This window comes from Pezoporus flaviventris, unplaced genomic scaffold, assembly GCF_033815535.1.
Source record: "Pezoporus flaviventris isolate CSIRO_AGI_PZ_B2104156 unplaced genomic scaffold, CSIRO_AGI_Pfla_v1 ptg000036l, whole genome shotgun sequence".
Classification (NCBI taxonomy): domain Eukaryota; kingdom Metazoa; phylum Chordata; class Aves; order Psittaciformes; family Psittacidae; genus Pezoporus; species Pezoporus flaviventris.
Genome location: NW_026892584.1, coordinates 9,364,009 through 9,382,459, shown reverse-complemented (window position 1 = coordinate 9,382,459; position 18,451 = coordinate 9,364,009). Strand labels below are relative to the sequence as shown.

Below are 18,451 nucleotides of genomic sequence, written 5' to 3'. Positions count from 1 at the left end.
GTAAAAAAGCGCATCATGCATCTTAGTGAGAGGTGCCTTACTGTATGGATTGTTTTCCTTGACAAACCCAACTCTTCATAGTCATACTTATTCAGAGATGGTTCTGATGCATCAGAAGTAACTGCTTCTTTTTGCATGATTGCAGTGCCTAAAATGACACATAATCACTGGCATTATTTATGACAGGATATCATGGATGTACACTTGTATTTTTAGTTTGTGCAGTGGAACATGAATTTAATTTATTTATGTATTTTTATTTTCAGGTGCGGGAGAGCTCTTTGTATGTGGCCATAACAAAGATGGGCAGTTGGGATTGAATCACAAAGAAAATGTACTACGGTTTACTTTGTGCACTGCCCTGACTGGATTTTGTGTAAAACAAGTTGCCTGTGGCTGGGATTTCACAATCATGTTAGTAGGTAAATCTGACTTTCTAAGAGCTGAAGAAACATCTTCATGTAGAGAGCACACTGAAAGTTCCACATTGCTGTTGCTTGTGTGACCCACTAGCACTCACATGTTTTGCCTTGCAAACAGAGCTACTCCATCCATGTTCCTTGTATCCCAGTGAACTTCAGACCTTTGCTGAACATGGTGTGTAAGACCAGAAGTCTATGGGGCTTTGGAATGGGACATGTTAAGTACTTTTTCTGAGTTACTTGACTGAGATATTTTGCTTGTTGTAATGTTGGAGTGCTTAGCTTTTGCTCTCAGCTTTACTGATTTGGCCCTAACACTTCATTTACAGGATCTGGTCTAGTTCTGTCCTGTGGATCTAACTCTTTTGGACAGTTGGGAGTTCCTCAAATTTCAGGTCCCTGCTTGATTCCACAAAAGATTGAGGTAAAGATTTGAAAGGAATTGTGCTTCAGAGCTCTGTACTTTATATTGCTTCCAGCAACCTACAAAGGCCATCTGATGTCAGTGGGCTTTAAGATAGACTCTTCAACTATTTTTTATAAAGCCTATCTGTTACAATAAATTTAAAAAAAAGACCAAAGGTGATCATTGATCCAGAAGTGACCTTTTCTTATTGCCAGAAATGGCTTATAAGCCAGAAATGGCTTTTCTTATTGTATGAAGTTACCTACTTCTAATAAAGTTGTCTTTTTCACTAGGGATTCTAATGTTTCATAATGTATTTTGATAACATCTGCAGAATTAATCTGATGCTCAGGTGATGTAAAGTGATACTACAGGTAGTGAAACTGCAAATTTTCTCTAACTTTTGTCTCAAGTTTGTAAGATACTAGATATGTTTTGCTACTTAAAGGGTATGTACCTTCACTGTACCTTGTTGGAGTTCTATGCTCAGTAGTTCAAAGCAAAACAGTAATCCACCCTGAAAAAAAACCAGCTTGTACTGTGGAGTTCAGCAGAGTTAGCTATGCCAATTCTTTTATCTATTGCTTTTGTGCTTCTTGTGCAGCAGTTCTGTTAAGTATGTGTTTGGTTTATTGAGTGCATTTATAACTATCAGAGTTTCTTCCCCCAAAATGAGGACTGTAGTATTATTTCTTGGCTATAAAAAGCTGTTAGATTAAAAATAAGCTTGGTCACCCCCAAAATAATAATAATGTGTATGTAGCTGCCGGAAAACTAGACTTAAGAGAATAAACATTAATTTTATCACTTTTGAGATTAAAATGATGTTTAGTTTACATATAAAGGAATTGACAAGTACATTGACTTGCTTCTTAGCTGACTTCCATTATTTACCGAACAATATCAGCTTCCAAGGAAATAGAATGGGCAAAGTAGATGCTAATTTCTCCATTGTTCAGTACCTTCAGTTGTAAATTCTGAAGATTGGACTCTGACTCATGTTTTTCTTGCATATAGGTGGTGGTATCTGTAGACACTTGTGACCAGTACTTGCTGTGGATGTTTTGGTGTAATTCTTGAGGAACACTGAGTTAAAATTAAGAAATAAACTTACTTGTATTGCCAAGGTTCCTTCTTTTATGTGAAGGTATTTACTGTGGCTTTTTATTTATTGCCACAAAAGCTGTACATACAGTTGCTTTGCTTGGCTTATTTATTTATTGGAAGATGTTCCCACTACTTTTTGTTGGCCAAAATGTACTTCCATTATGATACAAAATGTTGATATGCATTGTGACAAGAGGCACTAAATGCAAAAAGCAACTAAAATACTTTTTTTTTTCTTCTATTTTTCTTTGAGTAGTCTCTCAAAGAGAAAGTGGTGGATGTTGCTGCAGGACTGAGACATGCCCTTGTTGCTACAGGTAAATACGTCATAGTTTTAATATAATTTTATTAACAAATGAAATGGAGTTTTAATGGCTTGGAGGAGGAGAGGGAGGGAAAGAAGATGAAATTTATTTTAGCTTCTTTTAAACTATTACAACAAAAATACTCCTGAAAGTCTTATACTAAGATTTTGGCACAAATTAACATGAATAATAAACATCCTAGAATCATCTTTGTGGAAATTGGTGGTGAAGAACTGCTCTTCAGTACCTCAGAGTAATGCTTTATTAACAAGTTAATTTTCTGATGGGTGGAATACTTCCTGATTTCTTTTGTCCTGTTCGGAAACAAAATCACATAAGGAGGCTTTTTCTGGAAAAAATATTTCTGGTCCATCAAAGTATCTTCTGAGGATTTTGAATTTGTTATGAAATGCAAAATAATGGATTTGGTTTGTGTAAGTTGTTTCAAAATGGAGCTGCAAATGAAATGTGGCCTTTTTAATGGTGTATTTGAAACTGACACCCGGAAAAATGGCAACAATGAAACTTGGGGGGGAGGGAGAGGCTCTACTCAGTTAATTTCACGCCTTGAGAAATTTGGTCTTCTGACTCTCTTACTGCTGTGTGTATACTTGGGCCAGTCATAACTTCTAAATATTTCTCCTGCTGTTCTTGGAGTTTGTTTATGGAAAAACTGTAGAAATCAAATCCTTCCAATATGCATGGTTGTGTTAAACTTGTGGAGCAACAAACTATGTGCACTCTTTTATTTGGTTGTAGTTCTGTATGAACTTCAGTATGGATTCCAGGTAGTAGAATCTAGCTGGAGATTAAAAGAGATGCTTGGAAGAAGAGTGGGATGTCTGATTCTTGTATGAATTAAGGGGATTAAGCTTCCTTGAGCTCTGCGCTCAGTGAACATCTTGATTCAGAGCTCTAGGTCAGATTTTCCTGAGGAGAAAAGTGACTTCATGCCCTCAGTGTGCTGGACTGCCCAAACAAATAAGCATGAAGAAAGAAAAGGGCAGAGAAAGTGCATTATACTAGTAAATTCTCTACTTACAGCTTATACTAGTAAAGCTCTCTACTGAGCTTATACTAGTAAATTCCTGAGGTGCTACAGCTATGGGATTTCTGTTACTGAGGCCTCACTAATGTCCTAATACAGACCTCAGAGCTGAGACAGATTGCTTAGTATTCTCTTGGTCTTAGGAGAGTAAAATATTGGTATAATGAGACTAGAACTATTTGTTGCTTGATGACATCACCAGGGTTATCTTTATGGTTTTTGGCATAAAGGTCTTTTAAAGTGCAGTTTGAATCAGTAAAAATGAAGTTAATGTACCTTTAAAGCTAATTAGTGATTTAAGTGCTTTTGTTAGTCACTGATGTATTTTAATCTCCTCTATCTGTGTTTATTCTGGAAAGAGAGTGGTTTAGTGCTTCAGTGGGGAACTGGCATGGCATCTCGGGCAAAGCGTGCACACCAAGGGAAAATCCTCCCCCTGTTCTTGACAGCAAAGGAACCTTGTGAAGTAACAGGTAATCCAGGAACCATATTCCTTTGCAAAGGTGGATAGAGCAGAAATATAATTTGAGTGATATACAGCATCCTTTTATAATAAAGCTGCCTGGTGTTCTAAACATATAGTGAAGTATTTGAAGGATAGAATGAGCGTATGAGATCATAATCTATGGGGGAAAATGGTAGAGACTTGCAATGTCTATGGGTAAAAAGCAGAGGCTCTTGTTATAAAATTCATTGTCATCCTGTTGTATGCATGTCTATGCATAAAATGATACCTGCTCTACAGATTTTGAGACTAATTTTTCTTTAGGTCTGGAAGATGTAAAGGTGAAGGCAGTTGCTGCAGGGTCCTATGATTCAGTGTCGCTCACAGGTAGGCGTTAGGTACAGAAGTGGAAGTCCTCGTCTCCGCCTGTAAAGGTTTGTGTGCTTTGGAAATGTTTTTTGCTTTTGGTTAGACTGGTAAAAGTTGCTCTGGCCTCATTAGTGCTGGTTAATTGTTTTGCAATAGCTTTGGATTCTGAGAACTTTATTATTTTTTTTTTTTTAAATTCATGTTTTGAATTATCTGAGTTCTGTGTGTTTCTTCTTGAGATTGGACTTAGCCCTAATGAGTAAGTAAAGGTCTGGGCTCATACTTAATGATTAGAAACTCTGAAAGGATTTGTGGAAGTACATGCTTGGGTAAGTCTCTGGAGCTGCAGTTGGATAACTCTGGATGGTTGAGCACTGGAACCAGTGCAGCCCTTTGTGCATGGAGAAAGCTTAAGTGGTTGTTCCAAGAAGGACTGCTGTGGCTATCCTTCTTTTACATGAGGTAATGCCTCTGCATAGGACTGTGCTGTGCAAGGGCGTGAAATAGCCAGAACTGTCTTAGGTGGCTCTAATGTAACTGAGCAAATCTGTGTAAAGCAGTGTGAGAGCACAAGGCTTATTTAAAGCAGTAGGAAGTTGCTTTAATCACTTAAGCACTTCCATAATGTCCATCATTTGTTCTTTGATCTTTTGGCAGTACTTCCATGCTGGAGTATTGAGTATCCAGTAATGAAAGTCTAATAAAGATTTGTGTTGTTGTTGTAGATAAGGAAAAGGGGAAACAGAATAGCTTTTCCTTCTGTAACCTTACGGTTTTGAAATGTGGAAAACATATTGAACCTTATGAAGACAAGACTTCACCAGACTTCATAGGAACAAGTTCTTAGCAAATAGGCAGCCATCTGGTACCTTTGTTGTCATTCAAGAAGCACTGCGAGTATTTGCTTATGCTGATCTACAGAGGTTTAGTTGTATAGGTTGATGTTCCAAGATGTAAATTATATTGAATTCTGTGATGCAGAGTGTGTATGTGATTAGTGAAGATTATAAGGACAAATAGAATCTTCTTTAGCTAATTAGTACCCTAAATAAAGATAATTCTTTAATGCTTTCTCTTTTTATTCAAGAGAGCAGTATATTGGACAGCAGGGTGACCAAGATGAACAGAGCAAGTGCCAGAGACTTTAATAATGTGATGCTATTGCTGCCCTTCATCATGAGTAATACTTGTTATTGGTTAAAATACTTTATATTTTAAGGATAGATGATATGGTAAAGCAGATACAGTACTGCAGGGTGTAAAGTGGGGATTTTTTTCTGGGAATCTCACGCTGTGATGCATTTACTTTGGCTCTGTTCCATGAGCCACCTGCTGGTAGGATACCAAACACCTGCGGTCAGGCAGGGTTTGACACATCTGTTGAAGTGGGTTGTTGCAAATATGAGTGGCGGTTCCTGAAAAGGATCTTTTTGAGAAGATCTGTTATCCTTTTTAAAGGATTCCTTTTTTTTTTGTTTCGGAGGAAAAAATAAAGGGAATGGTACTCTACCCAAATTAGGCAGAAACCTCCGGTGATGGGAATATGGTGCCAAGTGTCCTAAGTTTTACTTAAAGAAAACAGTTGAGCTGAAAAAGAAAATCTCAAGAAATGAGATGAGAGTTGAGCATATGATATTTCCCAGGATGAAGTAAATGCACCTTCTGGAAAAGCAAAGGAGGTGACAGAGGCAGTGTATCTTAGCTGTGGAAACATGAATGACCACAATATTTTTTTTTGTTGAAATAAGCTGTTTCTGTCACCTCTGTTTTTTTTTCTCTTCAGAAGGTACTTCACTCTGGGAGGAGGTTTATCAATTTCTGTGGAGAAGTTGAGTAAAACAGTTGCTTGATTTGTTTTTCCTTTTCATTTCAATTGTGTTGTCTTAATGAGGAATGTGGGAGGTCCTGCCAATGACTCTCAATAATGTGTAACTTGAGAAGTGCTTGGTTACCCCTGCCCTATTTTTCACCATAGCTCATTCTTTGTTACTTTTACCAAACTGAGATCATTGTTGTAGCTTAAGTCCTACTTTTTTTCTCCCTCTGAAAGATTTGCTTCTGTCACACTGCTTGTAAAGTGCAGTGCTGACCTGAGACTTTCAGAAGCTTTGAATGCAGTGGAGATGTGCTTGGAACAATTCCCTGTTGGAAATGATATGGCTTCCAGTCTTTCTGGGCTCATGATCATGTACTTTATGTGTGCAGGATTCAATTCTTAACCTTGCAGCTTATACAGGATGGGAGAGGACTTCAAGAGGCCTGGTATTCTGTTAAGTGTGTCTTGTGGATTATGTTTGTTTTTTTTTTTTCCAACATAGAGGCCTAGAACCTGAGCAGAATGATTTTCTGCTGAAAAGATGGAACTAATTGTATGTAATACCTGCAGAAAGACTCATCTGAACAGTCATCTTGTTACAGTCAATTGGTTGTTAGGCTGTGAGCAACTCCAGCTTGCACTGGTAAAACATATGAAGCAGTGTGGATGTTTCTGTAAATATAGTTATTTGTGTGGGTGGAATCGTGGGGTGTGCACTTGCACAAATGCTTACTCTAGAAAAGAGGTGGGGAGACAAGTGATGACTTACTGAAGTCTCTCACTACTTGTCTAGCATTGTTTTGAGGCATGGTAATATTTTAATTTTGCCTTGTAATAGGTGGCACCTGCTTTAGTTGTATGTTCATAGCTGTGTGTCTGCCCAAGATGAGACAAGGAGCATTAAACTGTTCCTGCTTTAGGGGATTTACTGAATTTGCTCAAGCTGAAGAAGGCAGAGTTATGAGCAGAGCTAGAAGTCTGTAGCTCTTGTAGAGAAGTTGGGAGACTGTAATGCAGAGAAGAAGCAGCCAGCCAGGCTTTGAAGAGTCCCAGGTAATGGAAGGGAGTTAAATTATTTGCTGCAATTCATAAGATAGTTTACTGGACTGAATCAGAGCTTTGGGGTGGAGGTGAAAGCAGGCCTGCAAAACCAGAGTGAACTGAGATGGTCTGCTCCATGAGGGTCCCTAAGATGCTTTGATTTTCTATTTCTCAGAGAAGTTGACTGCTTTGGTTAGTTTTCTAACGGAAAACACAGCAGAAATGAGGTCAAGGCAGTTTGAGCTTGGGTTGTTTCAGGGAGCCAGTGTAGCCCTTGGAAAACAGGCTGTGTTGTTAAGGCCCTTGAAAATATTTCTGATGTCCTAGTTACAGCGTGCATGCTTGTGGTAAAGGGGTAGGAAAAAGCATACTTTGAAAACACAAATTGAATGAAATATCGCTCTTTCCTTCGCATCGCTGTTTTGAGTCAAAGCTTGTATCTGGTGGCGGTCTATGTATACCATTTTCAACATATTTTACTTCTCTGTCTATTGTAGATGAAGGACACTTGTATGTCTGGGGTAGCAACAAACATGGGCAGCTAGTGAGCAAAGAGATCTTTCTTGCTGAGCCGAAGAAGATAGACACTCAGTTTTTCTCACATGAAAAGATTGGAGCAGTTTGGAGCGGCTGGACCCACTTGGTGGCACAAACAGGTAGGATAACTGAAGTGGAGTAACATATGGCACCAAAACAGTTAATTGTCTTTATTGCATGCAAACAGTGTTCTTTCTCAATGATACTGGTTGCATGCAGGGTTCTGCAGTTTAACCTGAGCAGTGGTTATCTTTTGAAAGTGATGGACAGACATCCTTTGGCTTTTCTCCCTAAAGTATTACTGTTAAAGATCAGAGGGCCTAGGTGTCTTTAAAGGCAGTAGCACCTGCATGTACGCACTAGAGGGATGCAGGCTGTGTGCATAATCAGGTTACTGGTTGTATTGGGCGTGCATGGCAAGGTTTTGGTAGCAGGGGGGCTGCAGGGATGGCTTTTGTGGGAAGCTGCTAGAAGCTTCTCCTGTGTCTCATGGGGCCAGTGTCAGCCAGCTCCAAAGTGGACCTGTCACTGGCCAAGGCCATCAGTGATGGTGGTAGTGCCTGTGGGGTAACACAGAAGGGGAAAAAGTTACTGCATAGGAGCAATTGCATCCAAAGGGAAGAGTGAGAATATATGAGTGAAACGACTCTGTGAACTCTTGGTGCTAGAATTTGGAGGGATGTGATGTATGAGTAGAAAAACCCTGCGTTCTTCTAGCTGCTTTCTTAGCTAGTTAAAAGGAGTGTTTGAACTCTGAGTTTTAGAGAATGCTATACTGACAGTTTCAGAGCCGTAGTCAGTGTCATGTACTTCTTGGAAACTTTTAAGGTGCACTAAAAGAATTTATCTCAAAATGTATAATTCTAAAGCGCTCAGTGTCATTCTCAGTGGAACAGAAATGATAGAAAAAAGACCTTAGTTGGGATAATATGATTTTAAAAAAGTCTTGTCAACGTGGTTTCCTTACTTTGCTATTTCTTAATGATGCACACCCACTAAGTAAAATTTCCCTGAAATTTTAGTAACTTTACTGTTTCACCGTGTTGATACTTACCCATGGCCACTGCAGAAATGAAGTAAATATTTTAGTAGGTGATTTTTAGCAAGTAAAAAAAAAGAGTCAAGTGACTAGCAGGGATTTATTTTGGTGAGTGTTCCAAAGGAATTTAAATAAAAATAGGTTGATTTTTTACATCTGCATTAGAAAACGGGCCAAGCGATGCAGTGCTAAGTTATTGCTGAAACTGAATTTTATGTATTTAGAATACTAAATCTCTTTCGAAGTCAAGGGATCTGAACCTAAATCATCCAGAATAAGATTTCTAATGGCCTTTGGCAGCCTCTAGATACCAATCAGAATCTCATGGGACTTTCAAGGGTTTCTCATCTGCTAGGCATAGTGTGAGCTAAGCACATAACTGTTTCTGAAAAATTGCTTGTTGCCTGTGGTTAAACTTGCAGGTTTAACCTGCAAGTAACTGAAAAAGCAGCCCACTTGGAAAGTTTTCTCTGCATGCAGTACTTCCTCCATTATTTTTGCCTACTTCCAGCAAGGAAGCAAATGTTGCTATATAGTACTGAAGACCCATAAACGCATGTTCTTCAGACTTTACTGGCTGTGCACTCCTATATATGTATTTTTTTTTAGCATGCACCCCAATATATTTCTACTGATGTATTTATAAATTAGACATGCACTGCTGTCATCTGTTATGCAACCTATAAAACATGCACAGTTGAACTTTTAAAAAGATGAGATAAAGGTGAAATAAACGCTACTAGAAGTACTATTTTTATTAACTAAAAAGCATTAGTAATTAAAATACTAATTGATCTATTTATTTATTTTTTTTAACCTTCCCTCCAGTGGATTGTCTTGTGCATCCTCTGGGCAGCATGCACTCCACTTTGGAGTGTTGTGTTTTCCACTGAAAGCAGTGAAATTTTAAAAGGCCATTACAAATACTGTTTGAATTTGTTGGCTTTTTTTTCCCCTAGAACATTAATCCTGGTCAGAGTAGTAGTAATAAAACATTCATAATTGCAGCGGTTTTGACAGCAAATTAAAACTTTTCTCATTGGAAAAACACAGGAAGAAACTGGGTGGATAAAAGCTGGACACTCTGTTCATACATCAATACACAAATTCTGCCATTTCAAAATGACATTTTGATCTTTATCTGCCAGCTGAGTAGTGCTTGACCGCAGAACTAATGGAACACTGAAAAGTAAATGACAGTGTTGTTGTTAAAAGGAACCATCTGGAGGCAGTTTCAAGAATGCAGTGGTTTGACACTTTTGAAGTGAGTCTTTTAAATCAAGTTACCAACTTTTGTTATCAGAAGAAAAGGAACACAGCATAAATATTTTCTTCTGTATTAGGCTTTCCCTCTTTATGTAAAGCAACCTGTTTTAGAAGGCTTTTTTTGTTTTTCCTTCATGCTATTGTCAAAATTTTGCATTGCAATCTAAAGCAAAACACACAACGTTTTTTTCATTTCTTCCCTGCTGTCTTTACAAGGGATTTCAATTGCACCTGAAATCATTTTAATACCCACATATCTTTCGTTATATATTCTACCTCATTCAGCCACAGTTCTGAAAAGTCCTGTTTTCTGTCATTTCACTTTAGAGTTTTGTCAACTCTCTTCATTTGCTATAGTTTCTAGCACAAAGCAGTTCAGATTCATTAAGATAAATCCCAAGAAATTAATTGCTTGACTTAACAGCATTAAGGGATATTTTTATAGTATGTTGTGTTTTCCGTCCTCACCTTTAACTGATCCTCACCTCCAATTCTTTATTCTTTTTAATCATAGAAATGTCTTTTGGACTGTTTCCATTGTACACAATCTTACTGTAAAATAACTTACAAAATCCTTCAAGACAAGTAACTGCTTCTTTTTCTATCTGGATTGCTGATTTACATAATGGAGAAAACCACAACTGAGCTTTGTGACACCACTAGTACTGTTTCAAAATAAGTTACATTATTCTGCTACTAGTGATGGTCCTGGTCAATGATGGTTGATCTAAAAAGATGAAGGTTGAGAGACCCCAGTTACTTTTTGGTCAGGTTTCTGATAAGATGTGAACTTCTTAGTGTCTTTAGTTATTTTCTGCGTGAATGCTTGTATTGAGTGACTTTCAGGTATACTTTTCAGTTAGGACAGGCCAGTACTGTTACGTGAAGGACAGACCAGATGCATTCTTCTTGCTTCAGATTCCAAGTGCAGGTATTCTTTTCAGGTAGCTGCTTTGCAAAACGGTTTGCCTCCTTTCCAGCACTCTGCCTAATGGCACAAGGAGCACCACTGCAGTATAGGTGATGTTATTTTTGAATAATGATGAGCAGCTGCCTTGCATCACTCTGCTTAACAATGTCAACTTTATTTTGTGGTCTTTCTCAAGTTGATACAAACCCTTTGCTTGCTTAGATCATTTGAAAGAGAGCTAAATTGTGGCCTGTAACACTGAAGATGGAAATCAGGCTGCTTTGGGAAATGATAGAACTGATCTGACTTGAAGGCAAACCTAAATATAGCAAGAAAAGTCTCTTAAAGACTTAGAGGTGAATGAATCATCAACTTCCATTCAAAATGAGTTATCTTCTTTTCAATTGGCATGCCTAATAAACTTCCTTAATCTGGCCTGTTTTATTATCTAAAATCATCTGAATACATTCACTAATCTATTTTTCATGTACCATCACATGAAATTATGCCTTGTTTGATCTCAGAGTTCCAAGCTCTTTTACCCAGGAGTTACCTTAAAAATGTAGTCAAAATGGTATTTCTGCTGCCTATGCAAAACTGCCTATAGCTAAAATGTCTTGTAAGAAAAAATGCCTTGACATAGCCTGAAATAATATTCTGAATCCTCATTTCAAATGTACATCTGGGTCTGTGTGTCTTTGAATGTCCCTTGGTGTCGTGTCATTTAGGCTGCATAACACCACTCTGAAGTGGTCTGATGTGTTAGTGATCTACATGGTAAAATACAACCCATCTCCTGTTTTTTTTTTTCTGAAGCAAATGAAAATGTGTCCCTCCAAACACTGAGAGCAGGCCAAGGGAATATTTCTAATCAGCTGGCCCGAAGAGGGAGTTTACCGCTGTAATTGCATTTATACGTGCTTTCTCTGCGACTCACTAGGTGAAGCTATAGGGCTTTGCTGATGAGTGGTGCGGTAGCTGTGATATAATTGCAGGGAGGGGAAGTAGAAGGACGTTGCTCCCTGGCACTCGAGCAATGCAGTTCCAGCCCACTAGAGGTCCTCTCCAGTTTTCTTTTGAGTCAAGGCTCAGCAGCCTTCCTCACACTGGAAAGCATACTTTCTTTTGCCTTCAGTTTTTCAGCATCTCTCTAGAACAGCAATTAGCAATATATATGTATGTGGGTACATACATATTTTATGTTAATGCTTGCCTGTGATACCAATAAGGCAGCTGTTTTATGAGGACTCTCTTTTCCTGTTTTTAGCCACTATAGCTGACAGTCAAATAGTTTGAAACTGGAGCTTTTGATGTTCTTTTTAATGTGAGACAGCTGTATTTCATTTGGTAGTATGCTGGGTTTTGGGAAAACAGGTTAAATACTAGAAATTAACTAAATCAAAAGCTGCAAATTGATAGGAACCTCCAAACGTTTTTAAAGCAGAACCTGCAAAATGAGTGTTTAAGGAAGAATAGCCTTTGTTCATCTGCCTTGGACTAAATAAACTTTACCTAAATTCTGGTAAATGTACTTGCTTTCCTATGTTCTTGTTATTATGGTTTTGTGGCGCACGGCTATTACCTCTTTCTTAAACAATACTGTAGCTTGCTTTTATGAAGCAGTGGGAGCTTGTGCCTCAGAGCCTTCCTGTTACGTTTCTTGCTGTTGTGATGAATACTGCTATTGTTCGCACTATAAGAGAAAAGCAACAAAGAATGTCAGTTGAAGATGAAGAGATTTTAAAGTGGAAACAGCTGCCACAGGGGAGACTGAATGAGTTATTCCAAAGTATGATGTTGAATTCCACCTGTATGCCCCAGTGTTAAATCCAGTAATTTTTGCTTGACAGAAAACTTTTCCCTGCATGCAGTTCTGTGGAAGGCTTGCCCCTGCTAGTTTGTTCCAATACCAAAACTCCAGCTTATGACAAAAAAAGAGAAATGGCAAAACAAACCTGAGAGACAAGGTGAAGGCTGAATTGAGATCATGAATGGAATCAAACAGGAAAATGTCGCCAGCGTAAAGCCCTTGTGGCACTTCATGTATTTGCTCTGGGGATTTTTAGGAGCACATGCAGCACTTACATGGGAGGGCCTATTAAGTGGGAAAATTGCTCAAGTTAGAATGAGCAGAATATAACTTTCGCCTCTGAAAACTGTGGAACTTGAAAGATAGTAAGTAGATCATGAAATAAGTTTTTAGTGCATATATTGCATGTGTTTTCACTTGTCATTGCTTTCTGAGTTTATGCTGACGATATGGTTGGTTTAAAACATACACGTCTCATAAGCTGATTTATAAGCTGATAGTGGAACTTTTGGTTACATAAACGCCCTCTCCCCCACAACCATTAGATGCATCTGGTTTTAGCTGCCAAATTTTAAAACTTTAGGGCCTTTCTTGAAGGTCTTGCATTTGATTTATGAAGCGTAGAGTGTGTAAGGGGAGAGAATGAAACGTATAAGCTTGGGGACCAAAATTCAGAAGTTAAAGCTTTGTGGAAATTCATATGGGATCTGTGGGAAATTTAGTGTGCAGTAACAGGATTAAAGATTCTAGATGCATATGGGAATTGCCTTATTTCTTGTATTGTCTGCCAAGCTTTTTCCCTTACAAATCCATCTCACTGCTGTTTCAAATTTCATAAGTATTTTTAAGTGAAGTTTGTATAAGCTACTGAAGTTGTGGTCGATGGGAACTGTGTTACTTGGGAAGTCTATTCCTGTCTGCAGCCTGCTGGGGACAGGGAATGTCCTTCCTCTTCCATGGTTTCTGATGAAACTTATGGCAAGTTTGCACCCTGGGGATACTCTGAAAACTGAAAGATGTCTGGGAAAGCACATATGTGAAATAAACATGAGCATTCACTTGACATTCTGTGGGTACATGTAAGATTCATAGGTGTGGAATCAATGTTTAGGTCAGTGCAAGATGTTTAATGTAACTTAGAATCATAGAATAGTTAGGGTTGGAAAGGACCTTAAGATCATCTAGTTCCAACCCCCCTGCAGGGACACCTCACACTAAACCATTCCACCCAAGGCTTTGTCCAACCTGGCCTTGAACACTGCCAGGGTTGGAGTGTTCATAACCTCCCTGGGCAACCCATTCCAGTGCCTCACCACCCTAACAGGAAAGAATTTCTTCCTTATATCCAATCTAAACTTCCCCTGTTTAACTTTTAACTCGTTACCCCTTGTCCTGTCACTACAGTCCCTAATGAAGAGTCCCTCCCCAGCATCCTTATAAGCCCCCTTCAGATACTGGAAGGATGCTATGAAGTCTCCACGCAGCCTTCTCTTCTCCAGGCTGAACAGCCCCAACTTTCTCAGCCTGTCTTCATACAGGAGGTGCTCCAGTCCCCTGATCATCCTCGTGGCCCTTCTCTGGACTTGTTCCAACAGTTCCATGTCCTTTTTATGTTGAGGACACAATACCAAGTGAGGTCTCATGAGAGCAGAGTAGAGGGGCAGGATCACCTCCTTCGACCTGCTGGTCACACTCCTTTTGATGCAGCCCAGGATATGGTTGGCTTTCTGGGCTGCAAGCGCACACTGAAGCCAGCTCATGTTCATTTTCTCATTGACCAGCACCCCCAAGTCCTTCTCCCCAGGGCTGCTCTGAATCTCTTCCCTGCCCAACCTGTAGCTGCGCCTGAGATTGCTCTGACCCAGGTGTAGGACCTTGCACTTGGCATGGTTAAACTTCATAAGGTTGGCATCAGCCCACCATACAAGCATGTCAAGGTCCCTCTGGATGGCATTCCTTCCCTCCAGGGTATCAACCGAACCACACAGCTTGGTGTCATCGGCAAACTTGCTGAGGGCACACTCAATCCCACTGTCCATGTCACCAACAAAGATGTTGAACAAGACCGGTCCCAACATCGATCCCTGAGGGTCACCACTCATTACTGGTCTCCAGCCGGACATTGAGCCATTGACCACAACTCTTTGTGTGCAGCCATCCAGCCAGTTCTTTATCCACTGAGTGCTCCATCCATCAAATTGATGTCTCTCCAATTTAGAGACAAGGATGTCGTGTGGGACAGTGTCAAACGCTTTACACAAGTGCAGGTAGATGACATCAACTGCTCTACCCCGTCCATCAGTTCTGTAGCCCCATCACAGAAGGCCACCAAATTGGTCAGGCAGGATTTCCCCTTAGTGAAGCCATGCTGGCTGTCACCAAGCATCTTGTTGTTTTTCATGTGCCTTAGCATGCCTTCCAGGAGAATCTGCTCCTAGATTTTGCCAGGCACGGAGGTGAGACTGTTTGGTCTGTAGTTCCCCGGGTCATCCATTTTCCCCTTCTTGAAAATGGGGGTTATATTTCCCTTTTTCCAGTCATCAGGAACTTCACCTGACTGCGGTAATTTTTCAAATATGATGAATAATCTTTGGTATTTTGAATTAATGCTCTCAATTGGATTTATTTCAGTTTTTTTTTCCATAGACTCACATAGGAATACAAGTACTTAACCTCTGCAAAATACATGTGTAAATTATAAAGTGTTCTGGAAGTTTGTGGCAGTTTACTATTTTTTTTATGTCAACCCGTCAATCCAGCGTGTTGATTTTTGTGAAGTAATTTATGTCAAAGGAGTCTTTTCTTTTGGCAGGAAGTTCCTTTCCAGTCATGAATCATTCCATTAATGCAAAAACTTAGAGGACGATGCAGTAAAGCTGATGAACTGATGCAGAAACATTTCTATTTGTTCTCAAGCACTACAGTTCGGGCAGCCCTGTGATACCTTTTTCTTCCTGTTTGAGGAGGAAATGTCCTCACTGAGAAGGGAATCCTTTCCCGAGTAATCCTGCCGTTTTGAGAGCTTTGAAGCCAGGTGTCCAGACTCCTCGTTCTTTGTGGTCTTCAACTGTTTCTTTCAGTAATCCAGAATTCTGCTCCAACAGCACTGGTTTCTGTTGTTGGAGTTTGGTCACCAAGTCTGTTTTGCCTACAGGAACAATTGTTTTGAATCTTCTTTGCTGATTGAAACAAGCCTTGATTCCACTCCAAGCATGGCTCAGTCTGTACTTCTGTAGCCCCAATTTAGAGAGTTTTGTAAGGCCCACTGTATACAGATTCAGCCAGTCCTCAGGAAGGGACCTTTTGTGGAAGGGAAGACTCTTGCAAAGATTAACTTTGGAAATGTGCAGTTCTGGAGTTGGTGTGCAACACCTTCTTTTCATCCATATTTATCAATGTGTAGTCTTCTTGCCTTCCACAAGGTATAGTAGGATCCTTTGTCTCCTCTGCGATCTTGTGCTGTTTGGCAGTCTAGATTAAACATCTTCATTTTAATTGAGGAACCTGGTAGAATATGCTATGCTTTACGTTGCTGGGGCAGTTGAGAGTGATGTTGGGCAGGTATCCTGCCTGAAGAAAATGTTACTACTATCTCTGTACTATAGTTGTTGAAGTTTGGTGTGTTTCAATGTGAGTGGGTCTCCTTGCTTCACTTGTTTTGGACCTTACGTTGTTCATGGGATCAGGGGAATCGTCAGTATGGTAGATCTAAATCTAAAAATTAACTGAAGTAGAATATACTGGAGAAGAGAAATGAAGGAAACCCAGAAAGCCTCACCTAGTGACCTGAAGAGCCTTATTCCTCAGCACCTTGTGAAATTTATCATGTTGTTATCTTTTCCCAGGGTTTTAATGGGAATTCTTCCCTCAAGCAGCAATGAACTGAAATTAACAGTTTATTTATGGAAGGTTTCTGCAAATAAAACTTAAGCAGCCAAATCCTGCAATACCTTTTGTTTTGGGAGTGGGATCTTGCCAGAGCTAGTATGCAAAATTGTTCTTTAAACTCCCAAATTGCCACTGAATGTCAGGGAAAATTTTCTGCCAGAAGATAGGTCTCAGTAAGTGGTCGCTCTGCTGTGTGTGAGCTCTCTTGGGGCACAGCAGACTTTGTCTTCAGCAGCTCTGGCTCACCAGCACAACAGGAGCCTTCTTATTACATCCTACTCTGTGTTAGCTCCTCTTGTTTAGTTCTGTCTTGCAACACAAACATGGCTTTTAGATATCATGTTCTTTCTTTAACAGGAACTGAATAAAGAAAACCTGTGGGCTGGATCTGGCTTATACAGTCTCTTGTTTTTTTCTTGCTTTACACTATCAGCTTTTGTTACCAAGTTAATGAATTTTTAACCCACTGAACATTAAAACATCCTGGATGTTTTAATTGCATGGATTTGAGTTCTTGATAGCTATACATAGCTAAAAGGGATTGGCAGTTTCTTTGGCTTCATGGGCTGGCATCATTCCTTGGCTTTATTTTTAAGCTTACAAAGTTAGTGAGCGTGTGTCTGTGTATTGCTTTGTGGTTCAACACTCCTATTTTTCCTGCTCCCTGCTGGGAGTTACTTCTACATGACTCTGGTAATAGTCTTGAAGATATTCTACCTATGGTTTGGCACCTGAGGAGGAGGTCACGATGAACTGAAAGTAAGTTCAGAAAAGTTAGTATCAAGTGTTCAGAGCTGTTTATATACAAAGGTACTTCACAGAAAATAGAAGCTTGCTGACAACGTCTTTTGAGTAATTGTGTTTCTTTGGTAACAGTCCCTCTTTTGCCTCTCCTTGTTCTTAGTACCTTTCAGTTGGTTAGTAAACAGTTGGGTGTGCCATGCCACACTATATTTTTTGTATGTGAAGAGAGAGGTGTCAGGAAGATGCTCAACTGTCATTAGTTTTGATTGAATTGTAAAATAGAAATATCAGCAATTTGCATTAAGGGCAAAGAGACATTATCAATATTTATTTGAAACTCCCCTTGTAAGCTATACTGTGAGTATACTGACAAATGGAGATTCAGATGGTTTATGGAGAGGAGGATTTAAATGGATTTTTATTAAATTTAGCTCATGATAAATGATGCGTGTTTTTAGCAAGAGTTGTAAACCAGGAGGGAAAGAGCAATGACAAATTTTGCAGATCTTTTCTGTTCATCTTCTGTGTGTGGCAGCCTATAGACTGCTTCTCCCACCATAAAAGGGGATGATGCAGTGCATAAAGTTAGTCTGTCTAGGTTTTCCTGGCCCTGATGTCCTTTCATGCTCACTTAGTCTTGTCCGAATGTATATTACTAACTATTCTATGACTGGAAGAGTTAGGAGATTGATCAGTCATCATTCAACATGACAGTCTGAGCCTTTTCTGACACAGATCACGCGTGGGGGGACTGAGGGACTGTACTATCTTGAATTTCTCCCCATTTTTTTTTTTTTTTTTTTTTTTGTGCCGTATCTTCTCTTTTGCTGTTGGAAATAGCCATTTTTCTAGACCTAAGTAACGTGTCTGTCCTAACTTGAAGGAACTTGATCTTTAAAGAGCTCTCAGAAAAAGGAACCTTTGAGATGTGGATATGGTATAGATTTTGTTCAGATCATTAGTGTGTGAGATGAGGGATTCATTACTCTGTTTTTTTTTTTTTTTTTGGTTTCTGTGGTTGAGTTGCTGCAGTTTATGCCAGCAGTATATTTAGCAAACGTAATAAACCAAGGTCAGATGCGTTAGCAATTATGTGGAAAATTATAGGGGAGAAAGTTCTATTGGGACCTCAGTGGCAACAACAACAGGACAGTGCTGTGCTGTGAAGGATACTAAGAACAACAGGCTGAGAACTGTAGATTAAACTGAATTTATGAAAAAGTGCAAAAGCTGAAGCTCCTGATCCCTGGCTGTGTGAAGATGGGCTAACCTGATCACAGAAAGGTGTCACTTATGTG

At 39.4% G+C, this 18,451-nt stretch overlaps 1 protein-coding gene across 6 annotated transcripts in view; it reads left to right on the top strand.

The window, feature by feature from the left end:
* The window catches only part of SERGEF (secretion regulating guanine nucleotide exchange factor), a 162,402-nt gene that overhangs the window by 2,257 nt on the left and 141,694 nt on the right, over window positions 1–18,451 (top strand). For 4 of the 6 annotated variants that reach the window (XR_009745053.1, XM_061463018.1, XM_061463016.1 and 1 more), the window contains exons 3-8: window positions 267–422; window positions 752–846; window positions 2,192–2,252; window positions 3,648–3,761; window positions 4,058–4,120; window positions 7,457–7,615. Coding sequence is in view for 5 of the 6 variants with exons in the window: in XM_061463018.1 (XP_061319002.1) it covers window positions 267–422; window positions 752–846; window positions 2,192–2,252; window positions 3,648–3,761; window positions 4,058–4,120; window positions 7,457–7,615 (648 nt within the window). In the remaining variant the exon portion in view is untranslated. The remainder of the gene's footprint in view (window positions 1–266; window positions 423–751; window positions 847–2,191; window positions 2,253–3,647; window positions 3,762–4,057; window positions 4,121–7,456; window positions 7,616–18,451) is intronic. The other 2 variants (XM_061463017.1, XM_061463019.1) reach the window with 2 other exon arrangements.